The sequence below is a fragment of the Pan troglodytes genome, chromosome 8 (genome assembly GCF_028858775.2).
Source record: "Pan troglodytes isolate AG18354 chromosome 8, NHGRI_mPanTro3-v2.0_pri, whole genome shotgun sequence".
Classification (NCBI taxonomy): domain Eukaryota; kingdom Metazoa; phylum Chordata; class Mammalia; order Primates; family Hominidae; genus Pan; species Pan troglodytes.
Genome location: NC_072406.2, coordinates 13,871,370 through 13,887,485, shown reverse-complemented (window position 1 = coordinate 13,887,485; position 16,116 = coordinate 13,871,370). Strand labels below are relative to the sequence as shown.

Genomic DNA, 16,116 nt, shown 5'->3' with positions numbered 1-16,116 from the left:
GAAGCTTTTGATCACCATTGGCTGGGAAGGAAAAACAGAATCAGCTGTTCCCTGCGAAAGGTGGGACTTGGGCCGCTTTTTTCTTAGAATCTAGGTTGGAAACGTCGCATGATGGTCTTTACGTAAACAGCCGTCTCAACGCTCTACGGAAAGCTCTAACCGCGCATTTGAAGCCCACCTAGAGTAAATCAAGAGCGTGAAAGCATTTTTTTTTCTGTGTAGGTTAACATTCCTGCTCCTTCCTTTAAAAAGGAAGCTCAAGGCCAGGCGCGGTGGCTCACGCCTGTAATCCCAACACTTTGGGAGGCCGAGGCCGACGTATCACGAGATCAGGAGGTCGAGACCAGCCTGGCCAACATGGTGAAACCCTGTCTTTACTAAAAATACAAAAACTAGCCGGGCGTGGCGGCGCGCGCCTGTAACCCCTGCTACTCGGAAGACTGAGGCAGGAGAATCGCTTGAACCCGGGAGGCGGAGGTTGCAGTGAGCCGAGATCGCGCCTCTGCACTCCAGCCTGGGACAGAGCGAGACTCCGTCTCCAAAAAAAAAAAAAAGGAAGCTCAAGATGAAGAGTCAGAAGTGGTAACTTGTTTGTTGCACAAGAAACAAATTTAGCATTCTATTTAGGGGATCCAGATTACCAAAAAAAAAAAAAAAAAGAAGTGAAGTTATTTCTGCATTAAGTATATTAATAAAACTTTATCACTAAAAACAATTCTGTAAGAGGAACGCCAAGGAAAAAAATATTTGAGTTTTTAGAGAAGTCATTTTTTAAACTTTTAGAGGTTGTGACATTTAAGTAACATAATTTTATTTAGTACCTAGTATGCAAAGACATTGTACTGGGCATGGCAGCAAATAGAAAGCTTTGTAAATCGCAGTGTCCCATCTAATTAACCCGCATTCTAACAGGTGGTTTTATTTTGCAGGACCGCACCACAGTCAGGTAACACCAAGAATATCGCTAATGTAATTTTTTAAGTTGATATATTTAGGATTCCACAAAAGTCACTGAAAATAACTGAGAGCATGACATGTCACAAAACAAGGGAAAGAAATCATTTTTTGAGGATCAGTCGCTTTACATCTTTTGTAACTAATTTAATCCCCAAAGGAATCCAATAAAGTAGAAGTTATTCTAAATTGAATTTTAAGCATGAGAATGTGGAAATTACTCGTCAAAAGTCAAAAATAATCGTGCAGCAGGGCAAAGACTAAAGGCTGACATCAGAATCCATGTTCTTTTCACTGTTGATGTGCTAGGGCTGCAGGAACAAAATACTGCAAACTAGGCAGCTTAAACAAATTTATTGTCAGAGGTCTGACTGGAAGTCCCAAATCAAGGTATTGGCAGGGTTGGTTCCTTCTGAGAGCTGTGATGGGAGCCTGTTAATGCATCTCAGCGTCTAGGCATTCCTTGGCTTGTGGCAGCATGCCCCCGCCAGTCTTCACATGACGTTTTCCATGTCCGTGTCTGTCTGCACACTTAGCGTTCTTTTTATGAGGACATCAGTCATATTGGAGTACAGTAGGCGCTACTTTAATATGACCTCATGTTAACTAATCATATCCACAACAACCCTGTTTCCAAATAAGGTCACATTATAAAATACTGGAAGTGAGGTCTTTAACACATGAATTTGAAAGGGGGACACAATTTAACCCATAACACACTGTATCCTGAAATAACTATCCAATGTAATTTTTTTAAAAGACACAAAACTAGCCGAAATTATAAAAGGTTATGATTGCAATCCTGGTATCCAGTTACATTCTCCCTCCTGCAGAAGCTGTGGAGAATCCTGTCTCAGAAAACCAATTTCTATTTTGTCACATGTCCATCTATGCAAAATACATGTACTTTGTCCCTGACATAGGGCAACAATGCTGAATTTACTAAGACTCATTTTTGCGCATGGTTTGATAGGGAATTAAGATTTACTAGGTATTCTGTCATTGTGTTCATTACTGATTATTTTAACTGTGTCTCAAACACTTGGATAGTTAGTACACTATAGTGTTATAAGCTGTTTGACATGTCGCTTCATAAATTCTCAAGTTATATATATATATGTGAGTATATATGTCATATAACAGGCACAACTGTTTTCATGTGTATCACTTTATTGCACTTCACAGGTATCATATGTTTCTTACAAAGTGGAGGTTTGTGGCAGCCCTGCATGGAGCAAGTCTATCAGCACCATCTTTCTAACAGTATGTGCTCACTTCATGTCTCTCTCACATTTTGGTAATTCTTGGAATGTTTCCGTTATTAAATCAGTTATAGTGATCTGTGATTAGTGATCTTTGATATTACTGTCATAATTGCTTGGGGGGCACCATGAACCACCCCTATATAAGACAGCAAACTGAGTCGATAAATGTTTTATGTGTTCTGACCACTCCACTGACCAGCTGCCTCCCTATCTCTCTCCTTCTGCTCAGACCTCCCTATCCTTGAGACACAGCAATACTGAAATTAGGGGCCAGGCATGGTGGTGGCTCATGCCTGTAGTCCCAGCTACTTGGGAGACTGAAGCAGGAGGATTGCTTGAGCCTAGGAGTTCGAGGCTGCAGTGAGCTGTGATCACGCCACTGCACTTCAGCATGGGCAGCCAAGCAAGACCCTGACTCAAAAAAAAAAAAAAAATCAGGCAATTAATAGCCCTAAAATGGCTACTAAGTGTTTCATAAAAGAATGAGTTGCACATCTCTTACTTTAAATCAAAACTAGAAATGATTAATGATTAAGCATGGTGAGGAAGGCATGTTGAAACAGCTAAGTCGTGAATGCAAAGGAAAAGTTCTTGAAGGAAATTTGAAGTGCTCCTACAGTGAATACACAAATGATAAGAAAATAAAACAGCTTTATTGCTGATATGGAGAAACTCTGAGTGGTCTGTATAGATTAAACCAGCCACAGTATTCTGATAAACAAAGCCTAATCCAGAGTAAGGCCCTAACTCTCTTCAGTTTTCTGAAGGCTGAGAGAGGTAAGGAAGCTACAGAAGAAAAATCTGAAGCTATCAGAGGTTGGTTCATGAGGTTGAAGGAAAGAAGCTGTCTCTATAATACAAAAGTGCAAGATAGGCCAGGCATGGTGGCTTATGCCTGTAATTCCAGCACTTTGGGAGGCCAATGCAAGTGGATCCCTTGAGGTCAGGAGTTCAAGACCAGCCTGGCCAACATGGTGAAACCCTGCCTCCACTAAAAATACAAAAATTAACTGGGTGTGGTGGCACACGCCTGTAGTCCCAGCTACTCAGGAGGCTAAGGCAGGAGGATCACTTGAACCCAGGAGTTGGAGGTTGCTGTAAGCCAAGATCACACCACCACACTCCTGGGTAACAGAGTGAGACTCCATCTCAAAAAAAAAAAAAATGTGCAAGTGCAAGATAAAGCAGCAAGTCATCTAGGAGATCTACCTAAGATCACTGATGAAGACGGCTTTGCTAAACAATAGGTTTTCATTGGAGTTGAAACAACCTTATTTTGGGAAAAGATGCCGCCCAGGACTGTCATAACTAGAGAGGAGAAGTCAAAGCCTGGCTTCAGAGCTCCAAAGGACAGGCTGACCCTTGCTAGGGGGCTAGTGCAGCTGATGACTTTATGTTGAAGCCAGTGCTCATTTATCATTCTGAAAATCCTAGAGTCCTTAAGCGTTATGCTAATTCTAGTCTGCCTCTGCTGTGTAGATAGAACAACAAAGCCTAGATGACAGCACATCTACTTACACAGTGTGGTTTACTAAATATTGTCAGCCCACTGTTGAGACCTACTGCTCAGGAAAAAAAAAAGATTTTGTTTCAAAATATTACTGCTGATTTACAGTGCTCCTGTTCACCCAAGAGCTCTGATGGAGATATACAAGGAGATTCATGTTGATTTCATGCCTGCTAACACAACATCCCTTCTGCAGCCCATAGCTCAAGAACTCATTTTGACTTTCAAGTCTCATTATTTAAGAAATACATTTTGTAAGGCTATGGCTGCCTGAAGATGTAACTGAATCACTGCACTAGCATAATAAAACATGAATGGATAGGCAGTTGCTTCTTGTGGATGAACAAAGAAAGTGGTCTCTTGAGATGGAACCTAATCCTGGTGAAGATGTGAACACTGTTGAAATGATAACAAAGGATTCAGAATACTCCATAGACTTAGTTTATGAAGTAGCAGCAGGGTTTGAGAGGATTGACTCTAACTTTGGAAGTTTTCCTGGCCGGGTGCGGTGGCTCATGCCTATAATCCCAGCATTTTGAGAGGCCAAGGTGGGCAGATCACAAGGTCAGGAGTTCAAGACCAGCCTGGCCAACATGGTGAAACCCCAGCTCTACTAATAATACAAAAATTAGCCGGGCATGGTGGCGCACGCCCATAGTGCCAGCTACTCATGAGGCTGAGGTAGGAGAATTGCTTGAACCCAGGAGGTGGAGGTTACAGTGAGCCAAGATCGCACCACTGCACTTCAGCCTGGGCGAAAGAACGAGACTCTGTCTCAAAAAAAAGTTTTCCTGTGGGTTAAAAAAAATCTTTCATGAAAAGAATTGTCAATCAACGTGACAAATTTCATTATTGTCTTATTTTAAGAAACTGCAACAGCCACCCCAACTTTCAAGCACCACCTTGATCAACAGCCATCAACATTGAGGCAAAACCCTCCACCAGCAAAAAGATTATGACTCACTGAAGGCTCAGCTGATGATTAGCGGTAAAAAATATTAACTTTAATCATCTCGACCATTCAGTACTCATCTAATATTCTCTATAACAAAATGGGAAATACACATAAAGCACTTCTGCTACATGCTGAATTATGATTGTTGTCTCCAGGAAAAGAACTTGTGGGAACGTTTGAGTTGTAAGCTGAACTAACTAGCTGCTTTTTTCATGAAATACCGCTTTTACTGGAAAGAACTGACAGATAAACTGAGGTATTCAAACCTAGATATTTGGCAGACATTTTCGTGAAAATAAATATGTTCGTGCCACTTCAAGGAACATAATTCTCAGTACTTGTTGCCAATAATGTTGGAACTTTCATGCAAAAATTCAAATAAAAAACAAACTTAAAACCATCAAGAACTTGGTGACTTTATGTGGAAACCAGTGCTACAATACTTTAGCTTCCCAATACTTAAAAACTTTTCTGATGAGATTACTAGTGATATTAACAATGTGATTGATATTGAATAATGAAATGTTTTAGCATTTGGAAGATCTGTTTAATTCAGTAAATCAGTATTTTCCAAATGACCAATGCATGACATTTCAACATCACGCATAGGAAAATAGGCATTCGAGGTACAGTCAAAAATAATGAGTTTTAATGTAACAAGTACAAAATGTCCATTGAAGTGGTTTCAAATTCCAAATAGTAATTGGAAAATCCACCACTCGTGTTTTGGGGTAGTAGTATCGAAAAAGAATAACCAAGATAATTTGAAAAGGCTATTAAAAAATACTTCTCAATTTTCAAACTGCATACAGCAGGTGCTCATTCATTTCTTTGTAACATTGATGAGAAAAAGACTCCCAGCCAGGGGCACTGTCTTTGTGGTGTTTACGTGTTCTCGCCACACCTGCATAGGTTTTCTCTGGGTGCTGCAGTTCTTGCCACATCCCAGAGGTGTGCATGTGAGGTGAACTGGTGTGTCTTCACTGTCCCAGTCTGAGTGTGGGTGTGTGAGTGGCCCTGTGATGGAATGGCGTCCTGTCCAGGGCTGGTTCCCTCTTTGTGCCCTGAGCTACTGAAACAGGCTTCAGCTACACATGACCCAGAACTGGAATAATTAAGTAATAATTATCTTTTTATTCATCTTTCTTAAATGTATGTATAGCTCACATTTATTTCAATGTTTAATATTAGAATACTTTGGCCTTTAGAAGCTTAGTGATTTTTTTTTCCTTGGCCAGAAGTATGCTTTAGGAACTTAATCCTTATTTTTCAGCCTCTGGTAAAATTGGTTTTGCTATACGTTGTTTCACTTAAAAGTCCTAATTCCCAAGAACGCACTGACAGCAGTGAGGACTTGCTGCGCATGCGGGAGGCCAGATTTTCTTATCTGTGTGAAGCCAGACATGAAAGAGATCTGTCAACATATAAAACAAAATCAAAGTCTAAAGATTTTTAATAAAAATATAACTTATGTTAGTGTCATGTTTTTTAAGTGAATATTTTAATATGTTTAATTTCTATGTTAGTAAATAGCAGTAGTAAACAACAGTGAGCAAAAGCTTTTAGGTGTCCTCAGTACATTTTAAGAGTGTGCAAGCGTCCTGTGACCAAGAAGTTTGAGAACTGGTGCCCACCAGGTTCATCTCACAAGTTCAGTATTTTAAATTCCACACAAAAGGTAGAGGAAATAGCTGAATTCGCTTCAGCTGCGCATACATTTCACGATTATTTAAAAGTTCAGAGGGCTAGGCGCGGTGGCTCACACCCGGAATCTCAGCACTTCGGTAAGCTGAGCCAGGTGGATCACTTGAGGTCAGGAGTTCCAGACCAGCCTGACCAACATGCGGAAACCCGTCTCTATTAAAAATACAAAATAAGCCGGGCGTGGTGGCGCATGCCTGTAATTCCAGCTACTTGGGAGGCTGAGACGGGACAATTGCCTGAACCCGGGCGGCGGAGGTTGCTGTGAGCGGAGACTGCACCATTGCACTCAAGCCTGGGCAACAAGAGCGAAACTGTCTCAAAAAAAAAAAAATTTAGAACGTACTGTCATGTACCTCGAAAGCGAACACTCCCAACATAGCGTGGAACGCCCCACACCCCCGGCGACTTTGCTCCGCCTTGGTCCCGGTTGCAGACACCGCAGAAAGGCCATCGTTCTAGACATACGAGAACTCCCCGTGCAGCCAAACGCTGTAGTTCCAGCGGCGGAACTCGGGAGGGGGGATGCCCAACCAGCCAGTCAGCAGTGACGTCCCGCCTTTCCTCCGTTTCCACTGGTCCAGCCACGCAGAGGCCGCGCCCATGGGACGCCGAGCTTCCGGCTGCCGGGCTTGGCGCCCCGGCGCTTTCGAATTGGGAGGGCTTCCTCCATGGAACGCGAGCCTCGAGACGTCTGACGTTAGGCACCGTTCGCAGCGCCTCGGGCTCGCACGGCAGGATCGAAAGCGTGATTGGCTGGCGGCTGCTGTGGTCTCGGGCACCGCCCAGTCGCGGGACGCTGCCTCTGCGGAACTGGGGGTGGGGCGTGTTGACCCCCTTAAAGGCGCCAGAGCCCGCGGTCACGGCTCAGGTTCCCGGTGCTTCGCGCGTCTGCCGTTGTCACAGGCCAGGGAGGTGGCACCACCAGGCGAAGCTTGGCGAGATTGTGTCGTCAAGCGCGTACGGGCGCCAATTGGCCGGGCGATGTGGCGTGGACTGGCGCTGGCGAGAGCGATTGGCTGCGCGGCCCGGGGGTGGGGCCAGTGGGCGGTGCGCGCCGCGGACTGTGCTCAAAGCGGGCGCTCTCCGGGACCGGCGGGTGTCTGTGGCCGGAGGCTGATCAGGTACCGAGGACGGGCGGCGGAGTTCGGGAGACAGGGGCAGGGCGGCATCGGGGAGCTGCGGGACGGGGCGGGGAGGAGGCCTGAGGTCTGAGCCACCCGTGAGGTCTCGGCGCGGAGGCCTGGACAGCTGGGGGTGGCGGCGTTGGTCTCCCGAACTGGAGGGAGGCCGGGCCTTCCCGGGCTGTGGTGGGCGCCCGCGCCCCGTGGAAGGCGGAGGCGTGAGTCGGGGCGTCAGAGACGTTGCCATTCTTTGTCAGCGGAAAAGATCGTCGTCTGCGCACAGTCACCTGAGGTTTAGGAACTCGTGGAATTGGAAACCGAGTCGCAGGAGACTAAGAGTTGCGAGTCTCCCCTTAGAGAATTCAGAAACAAGCGTAGACAGCATCGTCAGAAACACGAGCGTGACGACACCGGCCTCCCCGTGCCGAGTCCACGCGTGTGACGCGGGTGTATACACCTGCGTCCGTGCAAGAGGGTGACAGCAACACACTCAAGGCGCTTCTCCTGGGAATGGAGCAGGAGAAGAGATGGGGAGCATCGCATAGATGGAACTAGACCTTTTTTCTTGGGTTGGGTGATGTGTTCCCGCGTCTACTACATGGTATTCTTTAAACGCATAAATAGACGTATTCGTTTTACCTTGTGATTATGCAGCTTAGCTTTAAAATCTGAATTCTGAAAATCCTGAAAGAGCAATTGTCATTACAGCTGGGCGGTGGTGCACGCCTTTAATCCCAGCACTTTGGGAGGCGGAGTCGAAGGCTGCAGTGAGCCGAGATCGCCCCACTGCACTCCAGCTTGGGCGACAGACACAGCAAGACCCAGCCCCATCCCCCCGGAAAAAAAATGTCATGTCAAAAAGTCTAGTAATTATGTAGTAACGAAACCTATCTTAGTGATCACCTAATATACAGTTGGCCTACTGTATCCTTGGGGTCCATATCCATGGATTTAACCAACTGCACGTTATAAAATATTTGGAAAAAAATTTCATCTGTACTGAACATATACAGACTTATTCTGTAAACAATACAGCACAACTATTTATGTAGGATTTACATGTTTTAGATATTATAAGAGATCATCTACAGATGATAATTTAACGTTCGGCCCGCATCACTTAACAGGGATACTTTGGAGAAGTTCATTGTTAGGTAGTTTCATCATTGTGGAAGCAGAGTGCGCTGACGCAGACCTAGACAGTGGAGCAGCTGGGCTGTGTGGTGTAGACAGACGGTGGAGGAGCTGGGCTGTGTGGTGTAGACAGACAGTGGAGCAGCTGGGCTGTGGTGTAGACAGTGGAGCAGCTGGGCTGTGTGGTGTAGACAGACAGTGGAGCAGCTGAGCTGTGTGGTGTAGACAGACAGTGGAGCAGCTGGGCTGTGTGGTGTAGACAGTGGAGCAGCTGGGCTGTGTGGTGTAGACAGACGAATCAGCTGGGCTGTGTGGTGTAGACAGACGGAGCAGCTGGGCTGTGTGGTGTAGACAGACGGAGCAGCTGGGCTGTGTGGTGTAGACAGACGGTGGAGCAGCTGGGCTGTGTGGTGTAGACAGTGGAGCAGCTGGGCTGTGTGGTGTAGACAGTGGAGCAGCTGGGCTGTGTGGTGTAGACAGACAGTGGAGCAGCTGGGCTGTGTGGTGTAGACAGACAGTGGAGCAGCTGGGCTGTGTGGTGTAGACAGACAGTGGAGCAGCTGGGCTGTGTGGTGTAGACAGACAGTGGAGCAGCTGGGCTGTGTGGTGTAGACAGACAGTGGAGCAGCTGGGCTGTGTGGTGTAGACAGACAGTGGAGCAGCTGGGCTGTGTGGTGTAGACAGACAGTGGAGCAGCTGGGCTGTGTGGTGTAGACAGACAGTGGAGCAGCTGGGCTGTGTGGTGTAGACAGACAGTGGAGCAGCTGGGCTGTGTGGTGTAGACAGACAGTGGAGCAGCTGGGCTGTGTGGTGTAGACAGACAGTGGAGCAGCTGGGCTGTGTGGTGTAGACAGTGGAGCAGCTGGGCTGTGTGGTGTAGCCAGTTGCTCCTAGGCTGTTTTTCCTGTTGCTTCAGGCCTAAATTTGGATAGTGTGTTACTGTGCTGAGTAATGTAGGCAGTTGTAACACAACAGCAAGTATTTGTGTATCTAAACATAGAAAAGGTGATGTGCTGTGCTCCGATGTTACAATGGCTACAACATCATTAGCAATAGGAATATGTCAGTTCTGTTATAATTTTATGGAACCACTGTAGTATATGCAGTCTGTAGTGTACAGAAACATCATCATGTGACACATGTATGTATACAGTGGATATACACAGGTGATCTGCAAATATTATGCCATTTTATATCTGAAACTTCAGCATCCTCAAATTTTGGTAGCTGTGGGAGGTCCTGGAACCAACTCCCATATATACCAAAGGATGACTGTATAAAACTAGGCTATAGAAGTTGGAAATCTTTCTAAAATTGAGGCTAACTCTGAAGTTGACTTCCTTTTCACATTATTTTCCCTCTTGATTTGTTTTAATCATTAACTTTATTTCAGATTTTTTGTATTAGATATCAATATCTCCATCATCACTGACTCCTGACACACGCATTCACACACACACACACACACACCCAGACCCTATGTGGGTCTAGAACTTTGTATTAAGTAGCTGTTTAAACACTTTGTGTACATTCTGCAGTATGCTTGAACTCTGTTGAAAGTATTTCAGTGGTCCCCATGTGGTGGCTCACTCCTGTAATCTCAACACTTTGGGAGGCCAAAGCAGGCAGATCTCCTGAGGTTAGGAGTTCGAGATCAGCATGGCCAGCATGGCAAAACCACATCTCTACTAAAAATACAAAAATTAGCCTGGCGTGGTGGTGCACGCCTGTAGTCCCAGCTACTTGGGAGGTCAAGGCAGGAGAGTCACCTGAACCCAGGAGGTGGGGGTTGTAGTGAGCTGAGATTGCACCATTGCATTCCAGCCTGGGCAACAAAATGAGACTCCCTCTCAGAAACAAAAAAGTATTTCACTAAAATCTATGTATTTGAAATAGAGTCACATAGAAAGTAGAGCACACGGGATCTTCAAAATATATTGGGTAGAAAAATCAAAAAACAAAAATTATAATTCATTCAGAAATAAAGGAGAAGAAAAAAGGGAATAAAAAACTTCAAGGTCAGGCTATGTAAAGGTGCCCTGAAGGATACAAAGATTAGAAAGCTTAGACGCTGCTGGATATAGATATGTAAAAGTGTGAGTCAGAATACTGAAAGTACCCTAATAAGTGCTTTACGTTTTAATCACATGGGAGGGATAAATGGGGGTTCAGAAAATTAATGTTTGATGCACTAAGGTAGGGATGGGCCAACTGTGGCCTACAGGCCAAATCTGGCCTGCTGCCTGTTGCTACGTCCTGTGAGCTGAGTGTTTTTCTCATATTTAAACGGATGGAGAAGAATCAAAATATTTTGTGACACATGAAAATTAAATGTAATTCAGTGTCCATAAATATTTCAGTGTCCATAAATATTGGCATGCACCCACACTCAGTTTACATACTGCCCAGTTCACCTATTGCCTGTGACTATTTTAGTGTTACAGAGGCAGAGTTCATACTCTCTGGCCCTTCACAGAAAAAACTTGCCAAGCACTGCCTTAAAGCATCTATTGAATATAACGAATTAAGTCTTCTCCTGTTTATCTAGAATGATATCAGCTAAGTACTGTCCTGGGGGAAATTGACAAAACTCATACAAATCATTTTTCTGATCAGGAGCTTGGGTTGAGAAAAACTGGATTAAGTCTTACTGTGACATTGGTAGAAAGGTTATTGAATGTCTGGCACGAGTTGTGCCTTGAAAAAACGGATTTCAACCAAGATTGGCCTGTGACATTCTTGAGCAACTATGCAGAGACAGGCAGTGGGAAAAACAATTCAGGATGGCAATGGGAGCACATTCTAGAGATTACAGAAGCTGGTGTAGAAAAGCAGGATGAAAAGTTAGGTTGGGGCCAAAAACCAGAGAAGAAAAGTACACTGGAAAAAGGATTGAGTATCAAGTGCTGCAGAGGATCTCAGAGGTCAAGAATTTAGAGTGGAACGTTGAGCTTGGCCTTCAGGAGCATGACTGTGATAAAAGGCCAGCTGTGAAACCTGTAGGAGAAATGATGACCCAGATAGTGCTGAGGAGCCGGCTGGCAGCGTTCTTGGGGTCCCTGTGGGGATGCAGAGTGGTACAACTGCAGATGGGGAAACAGCATCATTATTAACCTGTGTTTATCTGACATTCAGAAAAATATATGATGGCCTTTCTTTCTCTTTTCCTTTAATATTAGTGTTCTAGAACAGATCAGACATTTTGTAATGATGCCTGAAATAAACACTAACCACCTCGACAAGCAACAGGTTCAACTCCTGGCAGAGATGTGTATCCTTATTGATGAAAATGACAATAAAATTGGAGCTGAGACCAAGAAGAACTGTCACCTGAACGAGAACATTGAGAAAGGTGCTGCTTTGAAACAGTCCTTCTTGTAAAGCGATTTGTGTAGGCATTTCCGATTTGCTGAGAAGAGCACTCTGTTCAAGGAAGTGCAGTCTTCAATAATACCGTATTTTCTCGTTGGTTCCAGTTCGTTAAATAGTGTCGTCATTAGCATCTGCTTTGCTGTCTTCCTGTTACAGCGATTTCTCTTCACTTCATGCCTGTTACTCGGCTTCTTCAGAGTTATTCTGGATTCATAGAAGAGGGACTAGCCCTGACATACAGCAGCAGCCTAGCCTCTAATATTTCTAGAGAGTGGAGAGAGGCGGGCACCATGCAGGGAAGCGTGTGCCTTCACCACTTTCCGAGAACTGAATGTCCTTGATAGGGAACTTGACTGCAGGAAAGGGGCCACCAGCATCACCATTTCCTTCACTCGACGGCCAACTTCCTTGCCCAGTGCAGAGCTCTTCCTCACCATAGCCATGCAGAGACTATGCATGTGGATAAACCATGGGAAAAAGCAAAAGCAGCAGCAAGTTACTAATGTTATTCTGAACTGCAGGGAGAGAATTTGGTAAATAACTGGTACTTAAGGCTAAAATAATTGTTATTTCTTTTGCTTTCAGGATTATTGCATCGAGCTTTTAGCGTCTTCTTATTCAACACCGAAAATAAGCTTCTGCTACAGCAAAGATCAGATGCTAAGATTACCTTTCCAGGTTAGTACACTTTTAATGTACAATATTGTGTTTGTACATTAATTTGACTTTTTATCATTCTGATTTCTTGGAGCCAAGGTCACAAAGGGAAATCCTGTGAATGGCATAATTTTATATTCTGCATAAAGTGAGTTTACACAATGAGTGCAACCTAATACAACAGCAAGAAAAAATAAGAACTAGTAAGCAATTGGGCAATATGTATAATTTATGTATTTATCTTTAATCTGTATTATCTACACTTTGATCTTTTTTGGTTGAAGAAGTATTAATAAGGAACCTACCTACAAATGTAGTCTGTTTCACAACATAATTACTGATAGCCCATTATAACCAATTTTAAAATCCTTAAAATAATTACTGATAGCCCATTATAACCGATTTTAAAATCCTTAAAGATCATTTCATTTTTCAGTTACTTATAAAACTTTTTCTTGATCTTTCAGACCTACTTTGAAGAAAAGTTGATCTGTCTCTGTATTACCATTTTCCAGGTTGTTTTACGAATACGTGTTGTAGTCATCCATTAAGCAATCCAGCCGAGCTTGAGGAAAGTGACGCCCTTGGAGTGAGGCGAGCAGCACAGAGACGGCTGAAAGCTGAGCTAGGAATTCCCTTGGAAGAGGTAACCAGCTCTACTACACAACCATACGAGCTGAAACCTAAACATACTTTAAAAAGGTTTTTAATAAAATTTTTAAATTCAAATGTAGTTCTCTGCTTGGTAACCTCCGGAGTTATGAGTTAGCCCCACAAACCATCTTGAATAAAGATTATTTAAATTTTAATTTCTTAATATCACTTGTCAAAACTTAGCTCGATACGGGGATGGATTGATCTGTTAAGCACTATATAAGGTTGACTATTTCTATAATTGATCAAATCGAAGATGAGTATTTTCAACTGTTACAGCTCTTGTAGAATTTAACTGACAGGTTTTCCAGTTCTCACCTAAAACTCCCCACCTTCAAAAAAGGTGAAGATTTTCTGACGGAAACTCTTAGGAATATGAACCATAAATCTCATTGGTTTAATTGAAATCATTTTTTTTCTTGGAATTGTCCCCCTTAAATAACACCTGGATAAATAAAGTATTTCTTATCTATATTTTCCAAAAAGCAATTTTAAAATATGAAAAAGAAAAATGTCGGGCCGGTCGTGGTGGCTCATGCCTGTAATCCCAGCACTTTGGGAGGCCGAGGTGGGTGGATCACGAGGTCAGGAGTTCGAGACCAGCCTGACCAACATGGTGAAACCCCGTCTCTACTAAAAATACAAAAACTAGCTGGGTATGGTGGGGTGGCACGTCTGTAATCCCAGCTACTCAGGAGGCTGAGGCAGGAGAATTGCTTGAACCTGGGAGGCGGAGGTTGCAGTGAGCTGAGATCACACCATTGCACTCCAGCTTGGGTGACAGCAAGACTCCGTCTCACAAAAAAAAAAAAAAAGAAGAAAAAGAAGAATGTCACATTTCTAGTTTGAGTGACTGCCCCTTTTTTTAACATTAAAAAAAAAAACTTATCTGATAGGGAAAAAAATGCAAACACTTGAAACTAATAATGTAATCATTTTTCCATATATAATATTAAGATTTCCAGATACCATTGATAGGAGATTAATGCTTTAAAAGTTCTAATCCTAAAACTATACTGCTGTTCAAGATATCGCTGTAATACAGTGAGCTAATTTTAGATTTTTTTTGTTACGGTGGCCGATGTTTTAATTACTTTTTTTTTTTTTTTAATGTCTTAGGTTCCTCCAGAAGAAATTAATTATTTAACACGAATTCACTACAAAGCTCAGTCTGATGGTATCTGGGGTGAACATGAAATTGATTACATTTTGTTGGTGAGGAAGAATGTAACTTTGAATCCAGATCCCAATGAGATTAAAAGCTATTGTTATGTGTCAAAGGAAGAACTAAAAGAACTTCTGAAAAAAGCAGCCAGTGGTGAAATTAAGATAACGCCATGGTTTAAAATTATTGCAGCGACTTTTCTCTTTAAATGGTGGGATAACTTAAATCATTTGAATCAGTTTGTTGACCATGAGAAAATATACAGAATGTGAATATGTAGGTAAATGATTACAGAAAAATTTCTCTGCTTAACAAACTTAGAATGACTTTTTCCTTTTAAATTTAGTTCTATCATTAAATTTAGTTCTATCATTTAGTACTATCATTAATGTATTATATACACTGATACTTTAAAACTTGTGTGGAAAAAACTAACTTATAATTTTGTATCACACACCCTGGATATGTGTTCTGTTTCTAAGCGACATTTGTGAGAGATTATTGTAAAATGAGAGAGAGCAAATAAAACTTAATTTAATCTTTGCAGATACATGCTTATGGGAAATTTGAACAAATGAGTGAAACTCTGTGTTTTTAGTAGGCTGTGATAAACATTTCCGGAGCACTTGCAGAGGACTTGCTATTTGCCAGGTGCTTTATGTATCATTAAATTTTTATCATAGTTCAGAAAAATGTGCAAAGGAAACTATTGTCTCGCTCCTTCAAAACAGTCTTAATTAACTTTCATATTAGCAGATTAAACTAGCAGAGCAGGTTCAAGGGAAATTAAATGATATGGACCCTAATTTGTATCATTCTGAGTTGATTGTGTGGTTTATTCATTCTGGAAACATGTTGATACTTACAGTCAGCCACTGCTTTTGGTAAGTGATATTGATTAGGTTGAATCTTCTTGTAAATAGTATTTACCAGTTAGCAAAGTCTGTGTTTTCAGAATTACAGTGAGCACAGAGGTGTTCATAAAATGGGAATTGAGTCCCACTCGGTAAGAGTTGCTTAAACTTGACACTGTCGACATTTGGGCTGGATAAAACCCCTGTGGTGGGGTCCGTGCTGTGCATTGCAGGATGGTGAGCAGCGTCCCTCTCCTGTGACACCCACAGTTATGTCGGATGTTGCCAGATGCCCCTAGGGGACACAGTCAACCCCCAACTGAGGACCACTGTCCTACAGAGTCAGGAAATATTGTAGGGAGAAGAAAATAACAACAACAAAGGCCTGTGTTAATATTAAATAGATGAGATTATGGAATGTGTATATTAATGTTAAAAACTGTACCTTGATCAATGTACTTTTTATAAACTTGCCATAGATATCTCAGATTTGAAACCTCAAGACAGATTTATTATTATTAAATGCTGTATGATAATGAAGAAAAATAAAAATTTATTTCTTGCAAAGTTAAATGTTTGTTAAATTCAATAGAATGACTCATTTATGGTTAACTTTGGGCAATTTATAATTTCAGACAAGACTGTTTAGCAAGTATTTTATTGAAAAGTAAAAAAAATTGCAATTTAATACTGTGTTTAGTTTGTTAAAATTTTGATACACTAATAGGATATTGCCTGTATAGTTTCTGTTGCATTTATAATATTGTTTCTAAT

General features: G+C 42.5%; 2 protein-coding genes across 3 annotated transcripts in view; one reads left to right on the top strand and one right to left on the bottom strand.

The window, feature by feature from the left end:
* The first annotated feature begins 4,502 nt into the window (after nt 1–4,502).
* IDI1 (isopentenyl-diphosphate delta isomerase 1) lies at nt 4,503–15,915 on the top strand. Its single transcript, XM_003312429.7, has 5 exons — nt 4,503–7,506; nt 11,820–11,992; nt 12,598–12,690; nt 13,185–13,315; nt 14,443–15,915. The coding sequence occupies exons 1-5, from the start codon at nt 6,908–6,910 to the stop codon at nt 14,758–14,760; spliced, it is 1,314 nt and encodes a 437-aa protein (XP_003312477.5). The 5' UTR covers nt 4,503–6,907; the 3' UTR covers nt 14,761–15,915.
* Nucleotides 11,790–16,116, bottom strand: part of LOC107976887 (uncharacterized) — a 22,712-nt gene continuing 18,385 nt past the window's right edge. For both annotated transcript variants that reach the window (XM_063781296.1, XM_063781297.1), the window contains one exon: nt 11,790–12,462. In XM_063781296.1, the coding sequence (XP_063637366.1) occupies nt 12,443–12,462 (20 nt within the window). In that variant the 3' untranslated portion in view covers nt 11,790–12,442. The remainder of the gene's footprint in view (nt 12,463–16,116) is intronic.